This window comes from Quercus robur, chromosome 7 (genome assembly GCF_932294415.1).
Source record: "Quercus robur chromosome 7, dhQueRobu3.1, whole genome shotgun sequence".
In the NCBI taxonomy this organism is placed as follows: Eukaryota; Viridiplantae; Streptophyta; class Magnoliopsida; order Fagales; family Fagaceae; genus Quercus; species Quercus robur.
The window spans coordinates 15868104-15883864 of record NC_065540.1 but is presented as its reverse complement, the minus strand read 5'-3'; the positions used below and the strand labels follow the sequence as shown (position 1 = coordinate 15883864).

General features: G+C 35.3%; 1 protein-coding gene across 1 annotated transcript; it reads left to right on the top strand.

The window, feature by feature from the left end:
* Positions 1 to 1844: 1844 nt before the first annotated feature.
* On the top strand, positions 1845 to 3510 carry LOC126691075 (uncharacterized). The gene is made up of 2 exons (XM_050386155.1): positions 1845 to 2603; positions 3442 to 3510. The coding sequence occupies exons 1-2, from the start codon at positions 1845 to 1847 to the stop codon at positions 3508 to 3510; spliced, it is 828 nt and encodes a 275-aa protein (XP_050242112.1).
* The last annotated feature ends 12251 nt before the right edge of the window (positions 3511 to 15761 follow it).

Below are 15761 nucleotides of genomic sequence, written 5' to 3'. Positions count from 1 at the left end.
TTTTGCGTATATAAAAAACTTATGTATTTTCTATGTTTGATATTATATCTTCTACCAATTGGTTGTTCCAACATTCAGTTTTTTTTTTTTTTTTTGTCAGTTTTATACTTCTGTTTAATTTTTTCTGATAGTTATTTGCCTGCTGGAATGGGCTGCCCTAAAGTTAGAGGAGTCTAAGAAAAGTCATGTAGTCAGAAGTTAAAGTCTGCGGATGCAGCAGTTGCTGCAGCAAATAGTAAAGATAAAGGATTTAAAGACTATTGTAGGCTCGGAACAATTTGTGGTGGAAATGAAACTTACCCTTCTATTTTCTTTAATAAGCATCCTTTTACATACTTTGTTTGGTGGGATGACTAGCTTAATGGATTTCATTGTTACTTGTATTTTTCATGACCCTTGATGCATCTACAGTGTATGAGATTGATGTGGTATGTGTATGGTGCATCTACCGTATGGTGTCTTTTTATTTTGAATAGAATTTACTTACTTTTCAAAAAGGTGGAACTCAATCATGGAGCAACGTACTCTGTTTGGTGGGATGACTTCACTTAGTGGTCACTAAACATTGATACATGTACTTTTCATGTCCATGCATCTACAGTATATATCATACTGTATGGTGCCTTTTTCTTTTAAATAAAATTGACTTACCTATCAATAAAAAGTTTTAACAATAGATAATTTGAGAAAAGCTGTTTGCTACTATGGATTGATGTAGTATGTGTAAGACTGGTGGGGATTTATGCCTAAGATGGAGCGTGATTTACTAAGAAAATGGTCAGATTTTTGTGGCAAAAAGGCATATTCAGTAATTTGGGGGCTATTCCTTCTTGTTTGATGTGGACTCTTTGGAGAGAAAGGAACGTGTAAAAAGCAAAGCCCTATATCCACAAATACTATGTGAGGAGAGACCATAACTTTTACTTTTAAACCAAAATATCTTTAAGTTACATAGTCACTCGCATGTTTCTTACAAAGGAAGGAGGTTCCATTTGAGCTAGAACTCATTGACTGAACTAGTCATATTGTCACATAACAGCATGATAATCACCAAGCCATACAAATGCCCACTAATAAGATAACAATCTGAAATTCTGAATATAAATATGAAGTGATAAAAAAGCCTGTATATATCTATCATTCTCACTATCCAGACAATAGTTAGCACCAAAAGTCAAAATATATATAGCATAAAAATATCAGACCTAGACGGCTAGAACTACCCAAAATCAAGAATTTAGAGAATCACCTGGAAAGCTATGAACTAGGAATCATGGTTTGAGTTAGTCCTTCATAGTGGCCAAGGAGTCATAGCATGTTGAATTTCATCCTCCTTCATAGTGGCCAAGAATCACCTGTTTCCTTTTTTTTGATGTTCATGTTTGTATGTTAGAAAACTTAGCTAATTATCTAAGTTTCTAACAATTATATCCTCTCCACCTCCAAAACATTCAACTTTCCCACAAATTAGTCACTCTTTTTATAATATCCTCACTGCACTGTCAGTAAGTGTGAAGGCATAAACTTGCACCTAGTTGTTGTCACATAATACACTTTAACAAGTGTGTTTAATTTTTTTGGTAGCTGTCTATGTGGCTGTTTATTGATGTTTATGTGGCTGTTTTATGTCTATTTCAGTGGCAGAATTTGTCAAAATCTGTTATGGGGCTGTTTTGATGTTGTTTTAAGCTATTTCAGTGTGTTTAATTTTTTTGGTAGCTGTTTACTGCTGTTTATGTGGCTGTTTTATCAATTTTTTTTTCTTTTTCTTTTTGTTTGGCTGACTAAAGTAGATATCATTCAGTTTTATGTTCTCTAACACTGTTGTCTTCAAGGTTGTCTCTATGGGTCGCTCTCTTTTTAAAAAGTTGCTTTTTGACGACTCAGACGAGGATGAAATAATGAGGCGAATTCTTAAAGGTTCAACAGTACAACGTAAACGTCGTCGGTATATCGAACGTGATCGTTTGGCAGGCCATAAAAGACTTTATCTCGACTACTTTGCTGACACACCAGTATATCCTCCTAATTTATTTAGGAGGAGATTTCGGATGAGTCGATCCCTTTTTCTCCGTATTCAATCTAGGGTAGAAACTTATGAATCTTATTTTATCCAAAAAAGAGATGGTGCCCAAAAATGGGGTTTATCTTCTCTTCAAAAGATAACAGCTGCACTTAGGATGCTTGCGTATGGAGTTACAGCTGATTTTATGGATGAGTATGTGCGGATTGGAGAATCCACTGCAATGAAAAGTCTAAAAAAATTTGTTAAAGCGGTGGTTGATATTTTCTCCAAGGAATACTTGAGGTCTCCAAACAACGACGATATTGCTAGACTTTTAGCCAATGGGGAAAAACGTGGATTTCCAGGGATGCTAGGGAGCATTGATTGCATGCATTGGAAATGGAAAAATTGTCCAGTTGCATGGAAAGGTCAGTACTCTGGTCACATTCATGAGCCAACCATTGTTTTGGAAGCAGTGGCATCTTATGATCTTTGGATATGGCATGCGTTTTTTGGGTTACCTGGGTCAAATAATGACATTAATGTATTAGAACGGTCTCCTATATTTTCTGAGCTTGAACAAGGACGTGGTCCTGCGGTTAATTACTCAATCAATGGTCATGAGTATAAAATGGGATACTATCTTGCCGATGGCATCTATCCGAAGTGGTCAACATTTGTTAAAACAATTCCATATCCACGAGAACAAAAAAAAAAAATTATTTGCACAAGCCCAAGAGGCGAATAGGAAGGATGTAGAGCGTGCATTTGGAGTTCTTCAAGCGAGATTCGCAATTGTACGTGGACCTGCAAGATTTTTCCATGCTGAAACGCTCCAAGACATCATGAAAGCTTGTGTAATTCTTCATAACATGATCGTTGAGGATGAGCGAGATGTAAACGAAGCGGTGGAATTAGATTATGAGCAAATTGATGACAATCCTACCATACAAATGTCACGGGAGAACACAAATACATTTACGGAGTTCATTGAAACCCATCAATGTATTCGAGACCGTAAAATTCATTCTCAACTTCAAACAGACCTCGTTGAGCATTTATGGCAATTACAAGGGGAGTTGTAGGAACTTAGTAAGTGTGTGAGTTATGCTTGTGGTGTTTTATTGTAATTTGACATATATACGAGTCTTATAAAGACAAAATTTATAGTTATGTATGTGGATTGCATTTATATATATGTATGTAGATTTTTAAAATTGGCAGGTTGCATGTATATATGTATGTGGATTTTTTAAGTTCGTAGGTTGAGTACATTGATATTTGGCAAGTTGCGTATATATGTGTGGATCATTAAAGTTGATATCTGGCAGGTTTGCTCTCAAAAAAAAAAAAAAATGTGGCAGGTTCTATGTGTGTGTGTGTGTGTGAGTGTGGATCATTAAAGTTGACAGGTTGAATACATTGATATTTGGCAGGTTCTTTGTGTCTTGCCCCTTGGCCAGCTTCCAGATCTTATTAGAGTTTATTGTTTATTGGAAGTGTAATTTTCCATCTTTCCAAAGTGTATTATACTCTCCTGAAAGTTACAGTGGTGGTTGTTCCTGTTTTCTGGTATCACCTACCATTAAGGACCAACAACAAATTTGGCATCTTGGTATAGTGATTGTGGCTGTCCTCATAAAATTTGGCTGTCATAAAGTTTATTGTGGTTGTCATAAATTTGGACCGAAAACAAATTTATGCATTTGATTGTGGCTGTCATAAAGTTACGTTACAGTGGTGGTTGTTCCTTGTTTTCTGGTATAGTGATTGTGGCTGTCATAAAATTTGGCATCTTGGTAAACTATGGTGTTGTATTGTATTGTATAAACTATGGCATCTTGGTGTTGTATTGTCGCCTGTATTGCCTCTGCATTTCCTGAGTTTTTGTGTATGAATTGGTGATGAAAGAACTGAGGATATATTTTATAACCTGTATTGATCACTTCTCATTCTTTTATCTAATAATTAATTTTTACCAGTCAGAGGTCCTTGTCACTAGATACATATATTTCAGTCTTGAAAGTGCAAATCAAAGGCAAGATTAGGTGCAGTGTTATTGTTTAACGTTATAATTATATAAGATAAAAGTAGGTTTGATGCTTGTAGATACAATTCAATCGTTAAAAGTTGATTGCCACTTTTTCTCTCACTACTCTCTAGTCAAATGGAATGGTGGTATTTGCAGGAAATTAGTGGCTGAGATATTAATGTTATCGTTGGAATAGTCATAACTGGAAAAAAAATTATAGTTGGAAAGCCCAGGAAAATGTTACCGTTGGAATAGATGCTTAGCTAAAAAAAAAGTGATGATGTGAAAGAAATAATAAAGAAAGATTAAAAAATAATATTTTAATGAAAAAGTAAAATAATAGAGTTTTTTGATGTAGGGTGTATTGTAAAATGGTATGGTATAAGTGATAAAGTAACTTTTTAAGATGGTAAAATATGATAGCATAGCATTCTTTGATGCTGATGCTCTTATATCATATAAAAGTTACCCTTTATAATTAGCATGCCGTGTTTTCTACGGAGAACCTTTCATTCCTTGTTTTACGTGAAAGTAAGCATCTTAATATTATAATAACAATACAACCCGTTCCCTTAATCAAATGACTCATTTATTAATTCGAATTGTAAACAAAATGTTATTAAGTACGTACAATGATATGTTTTCGGTTGTTTGTGGCCCATCAACATTGCCAAGCAAATCATTCTCAAAAAAAAAAAAAAAAAAAAAGAACATTGCCAAGCAAATGCTTTGTGTGCTTTTTTATAGTCTTATCTTTTTTAAAAATCTCAAGGGTCACTCATAGTCAGGAACGGAGGGAGACTTTGACTAGGGGCAATGTCCCCCTATTTTTTTTTTTTTTTTTTAATTAATATATACATAGTCACCAATTTTAGTAATTTTGTTATATAAAATCACACTTTGTCCCCCTTAATATTATTATTGATTATTTTAGGAGTACTACTCTAGCCACAAAGTTTACTATAACATTTTTACAAATTATTGTGGTAGTAAACTTTTATTGGTTTGCATTTGAGCTCATCACTTATCTCGCATTTTTACTTACTAATAACCATTCACCATATTAATAATTTGTAAAAAAAAAATTGTAATTCTAGCATTTTCCTCCTTTTAAAGGCCAGATCTAAAATCTAAAACAAAATAAACAAGCCCAAAAAAATTATTCAGCAACAAAAATTACCAATAGTAAAGCTAAAAACAATTAAATTCAATCAACCAATTTTATCTAAAACAAACAACTTGACCCTTTAAAAAATTTTAAACAAAATAATTTTGTCCACTCCTGAATGCACACATAAAAAACACACAAAAAAAAAAAACTCATTAGCTATTAAGCAACTGACCTAGAAGCTAGAGCCACCGCACGCAACTAACAGTAAAATTGCCCCCCCCGTAACTTCAAATTCTGGCTCCGTCCCTGCTCATAGTTTCACTTCCAACACTTTCGAAATTTCCACTCATAGCCTTTTTTTTTTTTTTTTTTTTGAAATTTCAAAGTTCATTCATAATATATAATGACTCCTTTTTCTTTTGAGAATCAATATATAATGACTCCTTGAAGAGACAACTTCTCTAATTAGTAATTAGAATTTGTATTAGACAAAACAGGCCAACAACTGTACTTAGCACATGGTGCATCGAAATATGATAACAGCCTCATGTTTAATTGAATTTAATTACGTTTACCAAAAACTGCCCAATTTAAATCATTTGATTTAAAAAAAAAGAAAATTCAAACTTTCTTATTTTTCAATTATGCCGATTGACGATTGTATATTGACCAGCATTACACTGGCAAGTCGGTTCTATCTTTTTACTAGACCTATAAAACATATATACGGTGTGGTAAATCAAAAGGTAACTTGGGTTACTTCGTAATTACCATAGAGCTCGTATTACTTATAAAAATAGTTTTGTTTATTTTCCCTCAGAAGTCATACACATATAAATATGCAGGGGCGGAGCTACACACATGGCCCTCCATGATTTTAAAAATTATCTTTTAATATATATTTGAGTTAGCCCATGGTGTTCTTTGAAAAGTAATTGGCCAATTGATCTAATAGATATAGAAACAAGGTAATTTTTTTAAAAAAATTATTGAAAATTTTACTTTGGTATTTGATTCTCCAAAAAAAAAAAATGCTTTTGCATTTGTTAAAGTTTTGGTTCTTTGAAAATTTCATTGATTCCATTGAAACTTTTTTATTGACTTTGGTAGGCAATTTGATAATTTATATTGATAATAAAAATTTTAAGAATTTGACTTTCAAATTTTCATTTGCTTTTTTGAAAAAATTTTATTAACTTTGGTAGGAATTTGATAAATTTTTTTGAAAAATAAAATTTTAAGAATTTTACTATGGTAAAAAATGAATTTTGTTCTATGAAGATTGTCATTGACCGTAATTTTAATAGGAGATACTAAATTCTCTCTTTCTTTTGTATATATATTTTTAACATGTCTATTATCAAATAAGGCAACTTTAATACTTATTGAAGTTTAAAAGACTATAAGTTCTCCAAAAAAAAAAAAAAAATTATATAGTAAATATGTGTCAATAAAAATTATAAATTTGTGTGCAATCCATCATTTGTTGATATTTTTTTTTTTAAGGAATTAAAAATAAAATAAAATCTGATGTGGCTGCACAATTGGTAATAATGCGTAGGAATTTTATTTATTTATTATTAATTTGTTTGACACATCAGATTTTTTTCATTTAAAAGATAACGGCAGGGACTGAATTGACACAACACTGAAAAGTTAAGGACCAAATTAACACAATTAGAAGATTAGGGACCAAATTAACATTTGGTGTAAAGGATAAGGACCAACTATGTAATTTACCCATAATTATATATCAAATTAAGCAATTGTGGAATTTGTTGTGACTTTAAGTTTACTGAATAGTATATTACCACTAGAATACAAGCACTTATTTTTTAGGACTTTCTCTAGGTCAACATCTTAATTACTAGAATACAAGTACTTAATTTTTTTTAGGACTTTCTCTAGGTCAGCATCTTAATTATAATTATTATATGTTAGTTGAAAACCGATTACAACTTGTCCATCCCCATTTTTTTTTTTTTTTGAGAAGGGGTACATCCCCATTTTTGATCAACTTAAACAAGATATTGATAAACATAAACAAATGCTAATTAAATTATATTTGATATTTAGCATTAACCATGAAATGGCTTCATTTGAAATAGAAATAATCTTATTTTAGGGAGATGTTATGAATATGATGATTTGTGCCAAGGAGAGTGGGAACAAAATTCTCTTATTTCACTTAAAATGAAAAGAATCAATTGAACAATTAAGTTATTATTTTTTAATCTAATTTTTAAATCATGTAACTATTTAGTGTTAGTTTGGTTTGCGTCTTTGTTAGTGGGTCCCGTGCACTGTTCATAGGACTCACAAGCTATCTAATTCAGCAAAATTTTCATTAAAACTAAGTCTCACAATACTATTCGTATATTTAAAAATTATTTTGCTACAGTGTTTTCAGTTTTCAGTTTTCAGTTTTCAATTTTCAATAATAAGCGGCATCCAAATAGATCCTTAGAGTGCGTTTGTATAAACTATTGGGAAACTATCTTTGAGTTTAAAATGAGCGTTTATAAAAAATTACGAGAAATTGTAATTGTAAAATAGAGTTTTGAATTTTAAAAATGCTATTTTAATCTCCCAAAACCCCTAACTAAACCGACTCTTAATTTGATAATAATAATAATAATAAATTCATTTAAAATGGGGACGTTATAGTCACACAAACACAGTTGCCTTTCGTATTAGACCAAGGATGATGTTTAATTATGCAAGGGACCTTGGAGTTGGGAGTACTCTAAAGGCACCCTCACATGCAAGTCGGCAATGACATTGCTAGTCAAGGCACCTTTGATTCTCGTGTCATCAAAGTTCAATTCATAAACAAGTACACGGTCGACAAAATTGGTACTGCCAGTACGTACCTAGTCCAATTCAACACAACCTCATTCACCAAAAATATTTATTAAAAAGAATCAAATTCTTAGTGCCAGTTTAACTCAACTTATTTTTAGAAAATCAAAACTTTAGGTACAACACTTTATTTGTTAAATCTTGATTTTTTCAACTGAGTCACTATGCATATAATTTTATTGAACAACGCAGTATAAACAATGCTATATTTTTCAAGAACAATTAAATTTGTCAAAAAATTTATAGCTCAATTAGTACTCTTAATATTTTAAGTAGTAAAAAAATAAAATATTAAAAATACTATATTTTAAATTTTTATAGAAGACTATATTAAAAAGACTATATATATATATATATATATACAAACACGTATAGTTTCAAATTAGTGTGCCCGCAAACTGACACTAAACCTCAAAAACCAATTAAGAATCGCATGAATTACTCTACCTATATTCTCCATATTTATCGAAATCTTGCCAACCACCATCTTCAATAGCATTCTTATGATCTTCCCAACTATCGTATTCGTAGTGAAAGCGAAACTCACTATGTTTGTTTATGGCCATGATAATGAGAGCAATCACAGAGAAGATCAAAGCCAATCCTCTTAAAACCAACGAGAATTTCTTTATCAAATCGTTCCTCTTGCACCGACGTACGATAGTTGAGCTCTCAACCGCCATAATTGAGCTTTGGTTCTCCACGTTGTCAACTGGAGGAGGAGCTGTGGGGATGGTTGGCAACAATCCCACATGTTGGTTCGACGCATGCAGGGGCATAGCTAGAAATTTTTGTTGGGGGGCAACTTATGATACTAATTTATGAGTTTATACAAACTTTCATAAACACGTATAAACATATACATCTATACACACATATAATTTAGTATCTTTCATAGTGAATCCTTAAAATTTTCATTTTTAATATAAGTTACCAAATTGTCTACCAAAGTGAGTAAAAAAATTTCAATTGAACTAATGAAGTATTCAAATATATGAAAGATCCAAGACTTTAATAGACACAAAAACACATTTTACAATAAAAAAAAAATGTGAGGAAAAAAAAAATTCTCTATAACTACTAGATCAATTGGAAAACTTTTTTAAGAACATCATTAGACTAGCTCAAATATTTAGGGGGTCGAGTCCCATTTTTGTAGGCTAATAATTAAAATGTTAAATATTTATATATAGTATTAAAGTATTTTTTAAATTTTTTTTGGGGGGGGGGGGGGGAGGGGGTGGGCATGGCCCCCCCACTCATACAAGTAGCTCCGCCCCTGGGTCACGCATGGTTGTTGTTGATCATTGACATGTTCTTTGTTTTTTGAATTCAATGCCTCAGAACTTAGCAAAGAGTAAAAGACTATTTTGGATGAATGAATCAAAGATCAGGGTATATATATAGTTAAATAACAAAAGCTTTCTGAGAGTTTCTTCAGGGTAAGAAATTACTCTTTTTTTTTTTGGAATTAATTAAAATGAAAACTTATAGTTTTATAGTATAAGAAAAGTTTGCTAAAAAAGAAAAAGAAAAAGAGAAGTTATCTCGTTTGTCTTGTGAAAGGCTACCTTTTTTGCCCAATGAGACAAAAGGCATGTGATTGCTGCACATAATGAGATAAATGATTAGGTGTTGATACTAATAATATTGTGGAAAGAAAATATTAAAAGTCACCATAAATTTGGGATAAGAAGTTACCTCCAAGAGAGAGACAATTCCCATTACCTAGCAAATTGCAAATTTTCTTTAATTTTGAACTTTGGATATTATTTGTGAAAATAGGTCTTTCATATGAAGAGATTTGTCACAATCCATGTCCAAGATAATTCACTTGGTGGAGGCATATTTTTCAAAAAATAAAATACATAGGTCAATAATTCATTGGCTTACACACAAATTAGTCGTGATTGTGTGTGCTTTTTTAGATATATATATATATATATATATCTATATGTATATTTTAACTTTATTTAAAAATACTATTTAATAAAGCATTATATATATAAATTAAAAAAAAATTGGAAAATAAAGAAGGCTAAGATTTACTATTTATTCTCGAACTTTTTTTAATTTATATTTTTTTTAAAGAAATTTGTACTACATAGAAAGACCATATAATAGTGAGTTATATATATCCATCTGATAATCTTGAACACAGAATGTGTGTTGGCAAAATCACGAGGGATAGAAAAAGATCAAAAAATATAGTACATCGATCGTGCAATTCGCGACCTCGTCGCGACCTGGCTAGTTGTGAAATGGTTGCGACTTACTTAATCTACACTCTAATCTGGTTTTTTGGCCATATGTTACTTGTGGGCTGTGGTCGCGATTTGTCCTAGAATGCAGCTTTCACATTAGTAAGAGACTCGAGTACTTTCTATCCCAAATACAATTAAGACTAGAAAAATATATTAAAAATGAAAAAAAAAAAAAAAATACATACAAATTTATCATTAAGTAAAACTAGTTAAAACATGAACTTTACAAAAAAAACTTAACTACGAAAAGTTTGCCAAAAAAAAAAAAAAAGGTTTTGGACCTTTGGTGTGCTGCCACATATAATTGTATATATATTACTAAGTAACTATGTTGGTTAGCAATTTTAAGGGTTGATATTCAAAAGAAATAATTTTTTTTAGTGAAGTATAGGAATTTTAATGTTTACACACACAAACATTCTATAGTGAGGTGATATCTTGATTCTTGAGTAACAAATTAAAAGTACCATAATACCAATAAAAAATTCTCGTAATAGTTAAACACTCTCATATGCATCAAAATATTCTCATACACATCATTCATTACATCATCACACTTTCGTCAAAAATGCAAAAATAGAATTGGGTTTGGGTGAGCGTGGTAGCAAAATCCCCACATTTGTGGACCTAATGTGGTCTTGGGATTTATTTTAAAATCTTCAAAATCTAAATTTCATATTAAGCAAAGCATTTTGACACGTGCTCACAATAAATTTTGGAACCGAAAATCCCGTTGAAACCCAAATAAAAAAAAAAAAACTGAAAAAAGAAAAGAAAAGAAAAGAAAATCTATATCTTTTTATGAAACAAAAGTGATAATTACGAGGCCAAAAATCCCAAAAAAAAAAAAAAAATCAATTAAAAAAGTGATCCAACATCCAACTTTGTTTGAGAGAGGTTGAAATCCTTTGAAATTTGAAAATCTAACATAATCTTCATATGATCAAAAGTAACATTATCACTTCCTACATTATAGTATGTGACAGTTTGTGAGAGAGAAAGAAAGACTTGAAAATGTGCAAAATGTGAACTTTGCTTAACAAAACCTTTCTTGAAACTGAAAATGGTGAAAAGGCTAAATCTCTCTTGAAAATGAATTTATTAACCAAAAAAATCAATTGTAAAAAAACCAAATTTAAAGTATATAAGCTACAAGGAATCAATCAACCAAACAAATCAATTGTAGATAACCGAATTTAAGGTATATAAGCTACTTTTAATTTTATTATGAGTATTTGATAATTCTTTTACATCTCATGAGCTCCTAATTCTCTATTTTTAAATATATAAAAACATTGAACAAAATTTTTGTAAATAATATTGTGGGGCCCAATGGTCTATGGGCCCGGCTCGCTCGCTTATGGGAAGTCCACAGGTCACCGAACTAAAGGAGGCCAGGGCCCAAGCCCAAAAATAGTGAGCCCGATGTGGTTCAAAGATACGTCCGAGGACCTCTCAGTCCTCGGAAAGCCCAGAAACCCATTGACGAGAATGGGATAAAGGCAAACTTGAGAGATCAGAAAATATCTCACGGAAATAGTCCTTAATACCCTTCATTGAAATGACGCCGCCCCAAACAGAGCCGGACTTTTAGGCTTTATGGACCATCTCCCCCAATTCAGGGATTAGACTGATGGGACAGATATCTGCCCTGGAAAGATCGACCCTACACGTGGACGAAGGACGACGAACATAGGCTAGTATAAAAGGGAATGTTATGTGACCAAAAGAGGGGGATCCCATCTAGCTCCTGAAAAAGAACTTGATGAAAGAGAGTGTCTGGATAATACACGCCGGACTCCACATAAAGACCCTCCGACGGGCAACTGGGGACAGCACCCTCGCTCCTCGGACATGGTCCGAGGAGCCAGATCCTCCTAGATACAGGGCCTGAATATCCAGCCCAAAGCTCTATCTCATGTTGGTTCATCTAAAGTCCGGCCCAAAACACCACCCTGTGATCCAACGCTGGCTTTTTAACCCCACTCTCTACAAATGTTATTGTGAGGGATTTTCCGTGTACGAGCCCAACATCGTCGCTGGGCTGTTACAGATTTTGTGTCCCTACAATTGGCGCCGTCTGTGGGAAAGGTTTGTGCGTTGGCACGGGTGGTGCATGAGTCAGCTCTTCAACAACCGGAGATTCACGAGTTTTTCCCATCTCCGGCGACATACAGTTACTGCTCCGCCGTAAGCCTCCGCTGGGGGCTACGCCTTACACTGCCAACGGAGCGGACAACTCTAGGGGCTTGCGGCCTCGAACCTGCTCCTCCCTCCCTGGCCTAGGGGCTGACCTTCGAAAGATAAATCAATATAGAGAAAAGACGCTAAAGAAGACATCTTAAGTAATGGACAGAACCAAGGCCTTGCATGGTCCTCGGACCCAAGCCTATGGGGAAACCAAGTACAAAGATGATGACATCTTAAAAGTAATGGACAGAACCAAGGCCTTGCATGGTCCTCGGACCCAAGCCTATGGGGAAACCAAGTACAAAGATGATGACATCTTAAAAGTAATGGACAGAACCAAGGCCTTGCATGGTCCTCGGACCCAAGCCTATGGGGAAACCAAGTACAAAGAAGAAGATATCTTAAAAGTAATGGACAGAACCAAGGCCTTGCATGGTCCTCGGACCCAAGCCTATGGGGAAACCAAGTACAAAGATGATGACATCTTAAAAGTAATGGACAGAACCAAGGCCTTGCATGGTCCTCGGACCCAAGCCTATGGGGAAACCAAGTACAAAGATGATGACATCTTAAAAGTAATGGACAGAACCAAGGCCTTGCATGGTCCTCGGACCCAAGCCTATGGGGAAACCAAGTACAAAGATGATAACATCTTAAAAGTAATGGACAGAACCAAGGCCTTGCATGGTCCTCGGACCCAAGCCTATGGGGAAACCAAGTGCAAAGAAGAAGACATCTTAAAAGTAATGGACAGAACCAAGGCCTTGCATGGTCCTCGGACCCAAGCCTATGGGGAAACCAAGTACAAAGATGATGACATCTTAAAAGTAATGGACAGAACCAAGGCCTTGCATGGTCCTCGGACCCAAGCCTATGGGGAAACCAAGTGCAAAGAAGAAGACATCTTAAAAGTAATGGACAGAACCAAGGCCTTGCATGGTCCTCGGACCCAAGCCTATGGGGAAACCAAGTACAAAGATGATGACATCTTAAAAGTAATGGACAGAACCAAGGCCTTGCATGGTCCTCGGACCCAAGCCTATGGGGAAACCAAGTACAAAGAAGACATCTTAAAAGTAATGGACAGAACCAAGGCCTTGCATGGTCCTCGGACCCAAGCCTATGGGGAAACCAAGTACAATGAAGACATCACTGGAACCCCCTATATCCCAGTCGACTGCTCAGATGGATTGCTTAGAAATCATCAGCCTTGGACGATATTCACGCGCTTATCACAGAATATCCAACTGATATCTCGGTTAATTTTCTTAAGTTTCATTTATTATGAATTATCGACGTAATGCCTGGTAGTGTTGATAAATTGGAGTTAGTTGAATTATGCTTCAAGCCATTCGGCTCTAAATACTCTCGAAGAAACGCACACATAGGGTACACCCATTCAAGAAACAGTGTTGTCCAAGAAACGGTATTCAAAACAAGTAAAGAAATTTCCATTATTATCATGAAGAAGAGATAGTACAGCGTACAAGGAAGAGCTGGAATCAGCCTACGTCGAAGCCTACTACATAAGCAAGAAAAAGAAAAATACAAGAAAGCTGGAGAAAGCCGAGGAAGTATGTCGGAGGAGAGGTTGGCTACAGCCCCGAGGCCTTATTCTTCCCCCGCACACTTACCTGCCCATAACTCAGGCAGCCAAAGAGACCCAACTTGAACCTGACACCGTTGAAGAAAAGGTGTAGGGAGTTGGAGGTGGTGGGGCTGTCTCTAAATATACGCCTACCGCAAAGCAGAGGCGCTGATGGGGGAAGACCCTTCTTCTGCCGCACCAAAACTCTGGCATGGACAGAACCTGCTTCGGATTTTGACTAAAAGAGGGGAAGATTCCTTTCCCTCTCGGTGGAGATGGAGTACTGTCCTGAATTTGTGCTTCCTGCGCCCATACCTTACTGTTATGAGCCACATGAAGACACGGCGCTTCTGCGGCGGAGGAAGTTCTTTATTCCCAACCCTCGCTTTCAACATGTTAAGCCAAGAAAGGAGAGCTCCGGATATGGGAAGCGTGATGGGAGAGAAAACTGAAAGAAGGGGTGTATATATAAAGCAACCCACTCTCCCTCCTATTTATTTGAAAAGACAAGATGATGGCAGTCAACTCATGCGGCATCCCAAGGAGCACTACAGACAAAGTGGTCTTGGCTCAACTTCCAACGTCAACTGTAGCCAAGAGACTCAGAGAGCCTTGTAAAGGCGCGCCTCAATCCGTGGGGCGTCAGAGAAATACTGCATGGCTAGAGGTTGCAGAAATATCTCTTATCCGCGGATTCATTTAAATTCACGGCCCAGGCCCGCTTTGCGTAAAGGCCCAGGGACACCCTGTTTGGCACCCCGGGAAATGCTCAAGTTAAAAGGGAAAACCAAGTACTGATGCAGACATTGGTCTTGGACAGAACCTAAAGCTTGCATGGTCCTCGGACTCAAGTTAAAAGGGAAAATCAAGTACTGATGCAGACATTGGTCTTGGACAGAACCTAAAGCTTGCATGGTCCTCGGACTCAAGTTAAAAGGGAAAACCAAGTACTGATGCAGACATTGGTCTTGGACAGAACCTAAAGCTTGCATGGTTCTCGAACTCAAGTTAAAAGGGAAAACCAAGTACTGATACAGACATTAGTCTTGGACAGAACCTAAGGCTTGCATGGTCCTCGGACTCAAGTTAAAAGGGAAAACCAAGTACTGATGCAGACATTGGTCTTGGACAGAACCTAAAGCTTGCATGGTCCTCGGACTCAAGTTAAAAGGGAAAACCAAGTACTGATACAGACATTAGTCTTGGACATGACCTAAGGCTTGCATGGTCCTCGGACTCAAGTTAAAAGGGAAAACCAAGTACTGATACAGACGTTAGTCTTGGACAGAACCTGAGGCTTGCATGGTCCTCGGACTCAAGCTAAAAGGGAAAACCAAGTACCTACAAAGACACAAGTCTCGGACTCAAGCCTGAGGGAAGAATCAAGTACATAAGACAAAACGTATAAGTCCTGAACAAAGCCTAGGTTTTGCAAAGTCCTCGGACTCAGGCTTCTTGGGAAATCAACTGCCCTAATGAAGGAATTTTTCGGCTTAAATTCTGGAAAGGGTTAAGTCTCACGTATCATGAAAGTGGCAGGACAACCTAATGATCGTCAACCTAAAGAGGCCATTCATCCGGTGGGTAACACGTCCTCGGATAGCTACCTCTTACATCTTATCGAAGCATTTCATACCCATCACGGCTAATTTTAAGATAAGTCTCATTCCTCACTGGTCGGATTGTTATGTTGAATAATAATTTTGCTA

Coding starts and splice junctions, on each gene's coding strand:
- LOC126691075 (XM_050386155.1), top strand. CDS start 1,845: ATGGGTCGCTCTCTTTTTAAAAAGTTGCTTTTTGACGACTCAGACGAG. Junction 2,604..3,441: donor AACAAGGACGTGGTCCTGCG/GTTAATTACTCA, acceptor GATATTTGGCAG/GTTCTTTGTGTCTTGCCCCT.